At 42.4% G+C, this 12,221-nt stretch overlaps 1 protein-coding gene across 2 annotated transcripts in view; it reads left to right on the top strand.

Moving 5' to 3' along the window:
* The window catches only part of galnt2 (UDP-N-acetyl-alpha-D-galactosamine:polypeptide N-acetylgalactosaminyltransferase 2), a 76,123-nt gene that overhangs the window by 26,047 nt on the left and 37,855 nt on the right, over positions 1–12,221 (top strand). For both annotated transcript variants that reach the window (XM_063191336.1, XM_063191337.1), the window contains exons 2-3: positions 1,766–1,841; positions 11,089–11,242. In XM_063191336.1, the coding sequence (XP_063047406.1) occupies positions 1,766–1,841; positions 11,089–11,242 (230 nt within the window). The remainder of the gene's footprint in view (positions 1–1,765; positions 1,842–11,088; positions 11,243–12,221) is intronic.

Here is a 12,221-nt window from a genome sequence, read left to right as displayed (position 1 = left end):
GTTCCTTAGCAGATTATTCATGAAAAAAACAAATGTTCCCCTAGACATCACTGATTTCATCACAGGCAGTAGATTCCAACACGTCCTAGTTGGCCTCTGTTTGCAGCTGCTGTGACTTTGTAGAACTTGGTGTATTCTTCCATCTGATGGAGATGATCCTGCCAGATCATTTGATGCGGTCACAGTGCTTTCTTTTGTAACTGCACATTATGTTACGATATTGTGTTTGAACCGCAGTTGATGGGATTTGTGAAACTTGCCGTGGAAGGGGCCTTCAGATCTTGTGAGAAATAAAAGAACATTGGCATATTTCCATCCTATGAACAGGCACATGTGCAGGTTGACTAAACAACATTGTTGCTTCATTATAAGTTCTTACCCACCTCCTGTCATCGGCATTTCCATTTCCTTGTCTAATAGATTCACATGGATGAGAGTCGACCTCGGTCTGTCCCAGAATGATATGCACCCAATGTTGCATCAAGTTACAAACTTGTTTTTGAGATTTCTTGACATGTAAAAAAAACTGATTTCACTAATATCGCACACTTTTATGCTTGAATGAAGCATGTTTCACAAGTTGTCACAAACTTGTCTGTGGATTTCTTGTCAAGTGAAAACTGTTAATTTCATTAGTATTGAGCATGTTTACGGAAGAATGAAGCACATTTGTCTTGATTAACTGTAACAAAAGTACCTTTTGTCTTAGCCTTGTCACTGGCCACATGGCCCTGATATATATGCCCAATATTGCCTAACAGTGCATGAGGAGAAGGTGGAAATATTCATAGTTGGCTATGGCTATCCTGTCATCTCGGCTGGACTGGGAACAAAGAAACACCCAGGCATTTTAGGCTTAAAATGCCCCCCCCCCTATCCTCCATGATTTAGTAGTCTACTGTCTCTATTAAAGATTGACAAATGGGCTCTGAACCGTGTGCCAATCTCTTTTCTTTAAATATATTTTTTGAGCCCTTTGGCCTTTATTGGTGACAGGACAGAGTTTAGAGTAGGGCTGGGTATCGCAGCCATGTTCCTGTATCGATTCGATTTCGATTCTTTGGGCTTTGAATCAATTAATCACGTTTCAATTCGATTCGATTCATTCCAAATCGATTCAATCCGTTCCCTTCTTGGTGCCAGGATTTCCCCCAAAAGAGGATGTTGACTATTTTTATATAAATATGTCTAATGGCTGTGGCTTGACAGTGTTAGCAGATTGCTAATTCGTAATAAGTAGGCCTAGGCCTAATTGACTAATACCTACTAGGTATTTTCCATAGACCTAAATTAAACAAAAAGAACAAAAAGAAAAAGAACAAAAAAAAAGATTTTGTGCCCTGTGACTCGATTATGTGAATTTCGATTTGATCCGATCGATTATCGATTAAAGCGATTATTTTACCCAGCCCTAGTTTAGAGTGAAACAAGAAATGGGGAGAGATGGGGAAGGTTCGGCAAATGACCTGGGCCGGAATCGAACCCGGGTCGCCAGTGAAGCAGTGCAGTGCCCAGCCGATTAGCCGCAGCTGGACCACCGTGTGCTAATCTTAAAGAAAAAAAACAACAACATTGGCCCCTCGGGGGACCGTCTTTCCACCGGGAAAATGCCCTGTATGCCAGATTAGAAGTCCAGGCCTACCTGCCATTATGTCACTTCACAAAATTATGTGCTCTCTTAGTGCGCTGCAAATGTCTATTCTTCTGTTTGTAAGCGGGTATGGGATTTGTTCCACTAATGTGTCTGTCCAACTCTTGTCAACAGGATGACTGGGACGCAGGTACACAAGCACAGAGTGACCCAGAGGGCAAGGCCCAAGGCCTGGAGACTCTCCCACCAGGTACGTTCATGTGTACTTTACAAACAGTCACAAAGTGTGAAAAACAATTTATTGCGGGTGCAGGATATAAAGGAACGCATAAGGGAAAAAAAGGAAGAAATATCTGAAACAATGTTTCGACTTGCAAGGTCTTCGTCAGGTGTCTGCAGGGTTGAAACGTTGTGCCATTTTTTCCACGGAATAAATCGCAGCAAGGGAGCTTCTGTGGTGTACGGATATTTCTTCCTTTTTTAAACTTTAAAAACAACCTCGTGTTTTTGAACAAGACACTCTCCCACTCTCATCTCTTGAAAATAATCTATGTCCACTCTATTGAACCGTATTCCATATTTCTCTCATTTGCTCTACAAATGACTGCCAAACGCTATGCATTAAGGACACAAGAAGTAAAAGAAAAGGGAACTCAGATGATTTCTTAGCTTTTGCATTTATTTGCACTAGTGACTTGTAATGTTTAGTCATGTGGAGCACAGTCACTAAACAACATACAGGTACAATAATTAAGAAGGTATCTGAGCTGCTCTGGCGGTTTTTTTTACTTCTTGCACGGCCCTCGTCCTGTCCTGTATAATCAGTGGTCGAGTTGTAAAGTCAAAGTAGGGGGGATGGTCAGAGATTGATTTTGATTATTGGGGGTGCAGGGGTTCTCCCGCGAGAAAATTTCGAAAATGTAGTTGCTAAAAGTGCAATTTTAACACAATATGTGAAGAAGGGAGGCCTGTTTTAGAGGAGGATGGTTTTTGACCATTTTCATTGAGGGGGATGATTTTAGACCATTTTCATTGTAGGGGGGATGGCATCCACCCCCATCCCCCTACAACTCGAGCCCTGTGTATAATGTCTGAGCCCTTGGCAGTCGTAAGATCGCTTCGGCCATCTATTTCAGGTTAACAAGGCCAGGCCCCATCATGAACAGCCAGTCACCAGTATGCAAGTCACCAGTATGTGCACTCTCCCATGACTGATGGCCATGAAAATCATATGGTTGAAATCACAATGAAAAGTTGATTTTAGAAAGGCTTGTCTTGTCTTGGCAAGTAAAAATAAAAAAAATTAAACCCACTTTTCACACAGTTATATATTTTCTGCCCATGTGTAGTTCGCTAATGGCTAATTTGCTCTTGTTTTGTACCTGTTGATGTAAACGTAAATGCAGAAAGGGGAAACTCCTTAGCTGAGAGCAACACTAGCTATGGGGCCTTGTGGTGGTAGGTTAACAGACGTGTTGGCATAGCAGACTGTAAAACCCTCCTGCAGGATGCTCTCTGTTGTCTTAGGGTGGAACTATATACAACACAGGCCTATCGTTTGGACACACCCTGTCATTCAATGAATTGAGGTCGAAATGTTGTGTTGAATTAATCGAGGAGCAGCAATAGTGTGCAGATTTTCCCTTCCTCTTCTACGCGTCTTTGTTTGATACAGCAAGTGTTCTATTGGATGTGCTTGCATCCTTTACACTACTTCTATCTTTTGCTGTACTGAGAATGGAATGACCTTGAATGCGAAGCCTGTGAACATCTTTGATAGAATCCATTGTAACTGCACATGTGCAATGAGAACTACACTGCTCCTAAAAAATAAGGTGGCTCAGGAAAACCACAGTCAGACCTCAGAAAAAATAAGCTTTGCAGGTCATTAATGTGCATGCTTCTGCTCAAATAACTCAGAAACAAGACTTCATGAGGAGGGTATAAGGGCCCACTGTCCATACATACAGTAGGGTCTATACTTACTGGGCAGCACCATAGGCAGTGATTTACGTATACCAGAGGACTTGAAAATTGGCATATTTACTAACTGGACAGGTTGATATCACAGAAGTATGATTCACTTGGAGTAGCGTTGCTTTGTTTTGGTGTTCCTTTTGTTTTTTTGGAGCAGTGTTTTATTCAAATGGAAGTGCCATAGTACCTTCAGTGTAGTTGTGTGTGTGTGTGTGTGTGTGTGTGTGTGTGTGTGTGTGTGTGTGTGTGTGTGTGTGTGTGTGTGTGTGTGTGTGTGTGTGTGTCTGTGTGTGTGTGTGTGTCTGTGTGTGTCTGTGTGTGTCTGTGTGTGTCTGTGTGTGTCTGTGTGTCTGTGTGTGTCTGTGTGTGTCTGTGTGTGTCTGTGTGTCTGTGTGTGTGTGTGTGTGTGTGTGTGTGTGTGTCTGTGTGTGGTTAGTAGTATTGCGGTGGCAGGTGAGAGTGCCTGGTATGGACGCTGTTGTTGGGGCGTGTGTGTGTGTGTCATGGAGGTGTTGACCTGATATTGACCCGACTTCTAGCTCTCGCCTAGTTGCTATGGTGAAATGGAATTGAGCGGAGGCTTGGTGGCGTCAGCCTGCCTAGGTCTTTAGTGTTGTGGGGTGCAGAGCTTTGTAAAGAGCAGGGCTCGCACCAGCCAACTGACCAAATGCTGGTAAAATTTCAGTTTGGCTGATGGAAAAGACCAACTTACTAGCCACTTTCAGCCATTTGTGAGTGTGTGTTTGGCTAGTAAGATGAACAAATATTAGCTATTTTGGCTGTGGATGAAAAAAAGTTAATTTAGAGCCCTGGTAAAAAGTGAATAGTGATGAGGTGGTGTAGGGCAAAGTGGTGGCTATGGAGAGATTGGGACCAGTGCAGTGTGTGTGGTGAACATGATTGAAGTGGGCTACCAGAGGTGTTTGTGCGTGCGCAGGGAACCCGAAAGGGTCAGTTGTCCCGGGCCCAGGGAGAGAGGGGGCCCAGCATAGGTTCCCTTCCCTATTACATTGTATGGATTGACTGTCAGTCGCCCTGTGCGTGTTTGTACATTTCTGATTTCAAGGTGAAGAGTGATCTATTGCTGCTGTTCCAGACCAGGTTTACAGCTATGGATGTTTCTGTTAACACATCCATTTTGGCCTCTTTTACATATAGACAGAGCTCTACCTCCCTAATATATATATATTTTTCTAAAACGTTCCTGTCACAAACATAACGTTTTTTGTTGCATTTATTTGTACGTAAGACAATGCTGTGTAAGTTGTATCAAAATATGTATACGGATATATGACATTTATTATGTCGAACTATTAAATCCATTCTTAAGGGTTTCCTTTGCTTCAGACATGTAAAAGTTTTATCTTTTACCTGACATATTTAGACGGTGAAAGGTCTGAATCTTTAACATGTCTGAAAGAAATGAAACCTTAACAATTAAAAAATATCCACATGGCTATAACCAAGGCCTCAGTAGAGCTATGGAAATGGCATCCTCCCTGGGCCTACTGTATCTGTGTGGTGTGTGCAAACTGATGTAGGTCAAGGTTCAGGGTGGAGGTGGTCCTTAACATGACGTTTTTGAAGCACTTTGTGATTACCGGTGCGAGGTCCACAGAACAGTAGTCATTGACTGTGGTTGCGGGAGAGTTTTCTTCCACTGTTATGATGGTGGCTTTTTTTGTCGAACAGGAGCGCGTATATAGCATTGACATCAAGCACAAAATTACAGGCAATATAGCTCAGCCCCTGTCATCTTGGCAGTGAATGGCAGAAACGACTTAAACACGCATAAGACGACGGCTGATTTTTAAGTAGCCTAGATTTTCTGAGTGTCGTGGCTAGAGAGGAGTCTCTAGCGGGTGGGTTTCAGCACCCTGCCAGGTATGCCGTCTGGGCCTGTTGCCTTTCTGAGATGGATTTTGTTATCGAATAGTCTTACTCTCGACTCCGATTCTTGTATTTACTGTATTATTTAGTGGGATAGTATGATGATGCACAGATGCTGAAGATGGCTGAGGGGGCCAAAACATCAGTCTGTCGAGAAACTGAAGATGGCCTAAGCTGAAATGTCTCATCTGTGTGTCATGTTAACCTGCTCATATAAGAATCTGAGTCAGGTTTCTATAGCAAATGTACTGATCCATTTGCTCGCACCTGAAGAAAAAAGAAAAGTCAGTCAATCTGTCTTTTTTTTTTTTTAACATCCTGAGATTCATTGGCTACCCCCTTGCACGAAGGAGGCATGAATGCAAATTTGTTGTGTGCAGGGAGCACTGTGTGCCGTGGAGTGCTATGTCACAATGACCACAGTGAGAGTTTGAGTTTCCCAGGTGGGCTTTCACTTTCACTCCGTGGGCTTTCAGATTCATTGTCAGGAGGGCCTTCATCTGACTTAATGCTCAGTTGACTGGTGAGAGAGAGCCACGAGTGGTGGTACAGGGTGGACGCAGGACTTGAAACATTGGCCCCGTCAACATGATGTTTTTAATTTCGAATTAATAATTCAGAATTAAATATGTCTGAGAAGTTTACATTGCGGTTTCATTTAATTCCCAATTGTGAAGTGTGTACATGATGTTTTCAAAGCTGAAATGAGTTTTATTTCCGAATTAAACTGAGTTAATTCTGAATTAAATGTCTCGTGTAGACGAGGCCATTGTGTGTGTGCTACTGTTGTGTCGTCTTGAAAGCAAGTCGAGAAGCATCTGAGATCCTCTGCTAGCTGCGCCACTCAGATCCTCTGCTGTCTCTTCCCTCTTGACGGCCTTTGCCGCCAAGTGATTGAGATCCTGTGGAATGTGTTTAATGTTCTTAGTTTCATTTTGGTTGTGGTAGCAGTGGGGGTAAATGGAGGTTGTGCCCCTATTTGAACTTCCAGTCACTAATCTTCATAACTGTCCAAAGGCGACAGGAGTTTTGTCCGAAATTTGGCAATCCGATTGGGACTACAGATAAAACGCTGACATTTACTGAAGAGCCTTTTAGAATGAACTGCAGAATGCCCTTAGTGCAGATGCAGTATAACTAAAATGCCTCTCTTCAGTCACAGCTGGAGCACAAAATCTGTTTTTCACATTTTCAGAGAAAGGGGTTTTCCCCAATACATCTCTGGGCCTAATGAGCTCATCTTTTTTCTGTGTGCATTTTGACAGTTGTGATCTGTCCTATTACTTTACACTATTAGTGTCAATATTACTTGCATTCATATATTGCAATTTTGTTCCTAATTTATAAGATGTATTAATAATTATTTTCAGTTTTCAATATGACGTATCTGCACACCAAACTGCTTCCTTGCTGTGGTTTCTTTGATGAAATGAGATGTTTCGACCAAGCAACGCTTCTACCAGGTCTATTGTACAGTACACACCATCCTCACATTTGGTGTGGAAATCACGAAAGAGAACAATCGCTCACACACAGGAGTGGACCAACTGGATTGAAAAATGTCAAAGTTCTGCCAGATATTCCTTCTGCCTGTGCTCTCAACACAGGTGATTTCACTAATTAGCTCATAAACCTGGTTGAAGGCTATGGTAATTAGGATCAGATGGATAATTTAATACATGTTTTTTTTTATTTATCAACACGTTGTTGTGAGGAGGGGCAAGACACTGGCAGCCAATCACGTGAGCTAAGTTTTTGACTGACAGCGGTTTCCAAAATAGGAGGTTGAGTTGTGCGCTGCTAGTTTTGTGCAGTCAGGAGAAAACAAGAATCTAGAACCCATTCATTGGCTGAAGCAAAACAGTGCGGTGGGTTTTTTACTTTGTGAACCTGGTATGTCCAGCCTAATGTGGGCTAATGTTAGGAAGGTGGTTTTAAGATCAGAAAAGGGTGGAGGTTTAGGGAGTGGTAATGATGGGATTCGAACCTGCAACCCTCTGAAGTGCCAAGGTATCTAATCCCACATTGACGCAGGGACTGTAACCAATAAACCCTGATGCAGGGACTGTAACCAATAAACCCTTTAAATAACTAAGTTTCTTTGGATAAATGTGTCGGCTAAATGTAATGTAATGTCCGCATCTGCTCACAGACGAGCCTGATTAGAAGTACTAGAAGGAGAGGGGATCAGTGCCCAACCATTAGTTACCCGGTCTCTTCAAGAAATCCATCAGAACGTTTCTGTTGTGTTCCTCTCAGCTCCAGTCAAAGCAGCCAAGAGTATTGTTTTGCCACGGTAGTCTAGTTTGGATTTAAGCTTTTTCATGTTAATAATTTGCACTCATGACTGCCAAACTGCATAATTTGTAGTGTAAAGACTATCACTTACGCAAATGTTCCACCCTACCTGTGATCCTATGCACATTTTTATTCTAGGTTTTTATTAAATGTATGTGTTTCGTTGTTGTAAGGCTCTGTTAGTTTCTTGGGTTGTCTGTCAGAAACTTTATACAAAAGTCCTGAACAAATTTGAGAAACATTTTGGATTATCGATAGTCCAACACAGATGAGGTCTAATGGATCAAGTTTTGTTTGTTTCTGACATGTTCTTCACCATTGCACTAAAGCAACACTTGTGAGAATTTTATATGTGATATTTTGACTAGAAAGCACTTGAATGTGAATGTGAAAATGAGCTGCATTGGAGAAGGTATGAACTCTCCTGCTGATTTCCAGTTTTATGAGCGTGTTTGCTGTGGCCTGTGGAGTGCGTGTTGGCAGACATTTTTGTTTGTCTGCACTCAGCAGCACACGTTAACTTGCTGATGCATCGCTCTGTGGTTGTTTTTTTTCGTGTGTGTGTGTGTGTGTGTGTGTGTGTGTGTGTGTGTGTGTGTGTGTGTGTGTGTGTGTGTGTGTGTGTGTGTGTGTGTGTGTGTGTGCGTGTGCGTGTGCGTGCGTGCGTGCGTGCTGTGCACACGTGAGTTTACTTGTGCACTTCTTTTATAAGATATCTTCTGCCTTTATTACAATAGAAATGTTTAAGACGGTGACTGGTAATTTGTGTGGGACTGGGAGAGATGGGTATAGAAGGGTCGGGAAATTGCCTCAGGTCAGACCCATACCCTGGCTATTGCTATGGTGCATTAGCCTACTGAGACACGGAGGCCCACGGAGGCACTTTTACAAACAGTCTCGTCAAACAAGAGTTGGTCTTAACCCAGTACTGTATAGGCTACAGTACGTTTACATGACATTTTGAATTCCGAATTAATAATTCCAAATTTAATAGTTCCGTCGAGTTTACTTTCATTTTTCATTTAATTCCGCATTGTGAAGTGTTTACATGACGTTCTCAAAGCGAAGTTTAGCTTTATTCAGAATTAAAGTGAGTGAACTGAATTAAATGTCTCATGTAGACGTAGCGATGGTAGAGTTTTGAAGTACTCTGGAGAGTCCCATTATGGTCTGTGTGTCATGTGACGTCACGTGCAGTCTGGGCAGAGCTGAGTCATCTGAGTGGGCCTCTTCTCTCCTCTCCAACTCTGGAATCTGATGACTGCACACCACAGACTTGGCTGCAGAGGACTACAGCCAAAAAGTAAAACCAGCTGGGTCACATGCTGCAGTGCCGTACTGTAAATCCTAAAAATGCCACACAGGCCTAGGCTACTACTACATAGAACTGCATTGTGTGTGTGTTAGGGGTGGTACGGTTCACAAAATTCACGGTTCGGTTCATATTGCGGTGTCAAGGTCACGGTTTTCGGTTCTCTACGGTTCTTTTTTTTTAGTTCATGATATATGGTACACTGGCGAATAGAATCCGACTTATCACTAAATATCCTACATATGATTTGTATAGGCTTATAATGTGAAAATGGTGTGATTTTAATTGTGTCATCCTTTGATTTGGTCTTATACGCTAATGTTTTAATCAGAGAGACTGGATAAGATACTCCTAGAATCTCTGTTTTACATATTTTTCTGGGCAGTACATGAATTGCGGTTTGCGATGGATTGCACGGTTCGGTTCGGTATGTGTGTGAATTGTACGGTTTCGGTTTTCGGTGCGGTTTGTGCCATCCCTAGTGTGTGTAGTGTACTGATGGTGGTGTTCCCTAATGGTAAAAGCAGAGAGAGTAGAGAGAGAGAGGTTCCATTGGCCCATTGTTTCCGGGTTCTATTATTGCAAGGGGGAGAGGGGGGAAATCCCCCTTTAGGCAGACCTAGGCAGACCTAAGGACTGTTCTATTCAATGCTAGGAGTATTATGACACGCCCCTTTAGGCAGACCGGAACCTGGTCATGTTAGGTGCCCATAGCAACCTATTACATTGGCATATCTCTATATAAGAATCTCTGGTAATAGCATGCTTGTTATTAACTCCGGCGTGGACCCATTACACTGACGCTGATTATCTTATGTGCTTCAAAGGATTACACTCTGCCGTCTAGCAAAATGCTAAATAGGTCCAAAAATAAATCGTGTCTGGAAATGCTATGTCCAGTTTAACAGGAAAGCTTGTATAATTTATTTTTACCTGTTGACGTTTTCAAAAGGAGCTCAGTCACTCAGTCAACTTCTTTCACTATTTTCGGGCTGCTCACCTCACAAAAAAGATGGTCTCAAACCGTTTCAGTAATGAATGCCTTGTCAGTTGTCACAGAGGGCTACTTTTATATAATTTAGCCATTTTTAGACTGCAATAAGTCTACTTTGTTGGCAAATTACATATGCGCCAACACATTTCTCTGCATGGTTTTCTCCGGAGAGGGTAGTGACTCTGAAAAGTATTTGCTCATTTTCCCCCTTTTAAACTGCTTTCAGTTTTGCAGTCAGCTTCAGTTAGGCATGGCTGATGGAATAATGAGTGCTCTCCTCTCTTTTTCCGTGACTAAAATCACCAAGGGTGTACACATACGCAGAACTATACTTTGGAGACTTGCTGTGTTGTATTCTCCTGTGACAGAGCCCTGTTAAGTGACTTGTTTTGTATAGACATAGTTTACCTTAATCAAGAAAGAATAAAAGCAACTCCACTTGTGTAAGTGTTCAAATTCAACTTTGTCAAATAATTTTTTAATGGGAAAATGTCCTCGTATTATATTATTCCTGGACAGAGAAAAGTCCCGCCTATCATATGCTGGTCATGGCTGTGTTTTGTCTGTATGTCATGCTGCAACTTCTCTTGTATTTCCTATCTCGGGGGTCAACAAAGTCAGTCTGTCAATCTCTATGTATTATTAAGTCAGTTGTGTCCTGCATTCACACGCTTGTTTATGTCTCTGCAACTAAAATCCTACAATCAGTAAGTTAAAAAAATAAAAAATAATCTAGCAGGTCCTGCCGTGGCTTAAACGGTAGGGCACTGCACTGCTACGCCGGTGACCCCAGCTCCATTACGGCCTGAAGTCATTTGCCGATCCCTCCCCATCTCGTTCTTCCCTCTCGTTTCCTGTCTTGCTCACTGTCCTGTCACAAATAAAAGCATAAAAGCCAAAAAATAATTTAAAAAAACATCTTGCAAATCGGTAAACAACAACAAAAATAACCCTGAACTAAAACATACCGAGCATCCTGTGATTTAGGCTCACCCCGTTTATATTATGCTCCTCTCTGTCTTGCAGGCAAGGTGAGGTGGCAGGACTTCGACCAGGACCTGTATGTGGGTGCCACCGTGGTGCGTCCGGGGCAGGACCCCTACGCCAGGAACAAGTTCAACCAGGTGGAGAGCGACAAGCTCCGCATGGACCGCGGAGTGCCAGACACAAGACACGACCAGTGAGTTGATGAATGAATGAATGAATGAATGAATGAAACTGTATTGTCATTGTACAGGTACAACGAAATTGGTAAAGTGCAGATGCTCACGGTGCTTAAAAATCAACAAAGAAATCTATAACTTATACTGCATAAAAAGAATTAAGATTTTAAAAAGTGATGCCTTCCTTGCCTAACCGCACTACACCGCGCTCTACCCTCTGACCTTCATCAGTGTTTTTTCCAACCTTCTTTCACCTTGCGTACACCCTAAGCCTTTTTGTCATCATCAATACTGCCCTACAAAGGCAACGTGCAGTAACTCCGTAATTTGTTTAAAAAAAAAAGAAGGAAAAAAAAGAGTTTAGACTGAACATGGTATTAATTACACCTCCCTTATCTTGTGACAAAACCTTATGGTCCGAATGTGTTCAATTTTAGAGATATTGCTATGCCAAATTTGCAGTAACTAAAATATCCAGCCTGCATTAATACCAAGGCTTTGAAGGCTTTTTTCTCAGTGTGAATGTTGGCGTAGTTACTGCACTTTACCTTTGTAGGGCAGAATGCCTCCCTACTTCATGCTCTATGTCTCCTCTTCTATCCCAGTGTGTCTATGCTCCATACATATTTTTTTCACACACCCACTGCAGTGTGCTCGCTTACCCCTAGTTGTACAGTACCCCTATTTGGGGATCGCTGCCCTACACTACTAGTGTGTGCAATGAGGAATCAAGTTGTGTCATGGACAATTACCACAGGTTGTCCCCAGACCACACCCTGGGAAATGCTGTAAGTGAAAGACCTCGAGTGGTCCACAAGGGGATTTGAATTAATGTGGTCAAAGTTTCCAAGGCAAGCTAGCGTAGGCTATATAAATATTCGTAACATTATTAGAAGGCTAAACATATCTAACCTTGTTCTTAACCCATTGATGCTGGATGCTGCGCATACGCTGGCTGCATTAACCCAGGCGCATGGACGCTGCTCTCAGGCTCAT

The sequence above is a fragment of the Engraulis encrasicolus genome, chromosome 24, assembly GCF_034702125.1.
Source record: "Engraulis encrasicolus isolate BLACKSEA-1 chromosome 24, IST_EnEncr_1.0, whole genome shotgun sequence".
Classification (NCBI taxonomy): Eukaryota; Metazoa; Chordata; class Actinopteri; order Clupeiformes; family Engraulidae; genus Engraulis; species Engraulis encrasicolus.
This window is presented reverse-complemented; position numbering and strand designations above follow the sequence as displayed.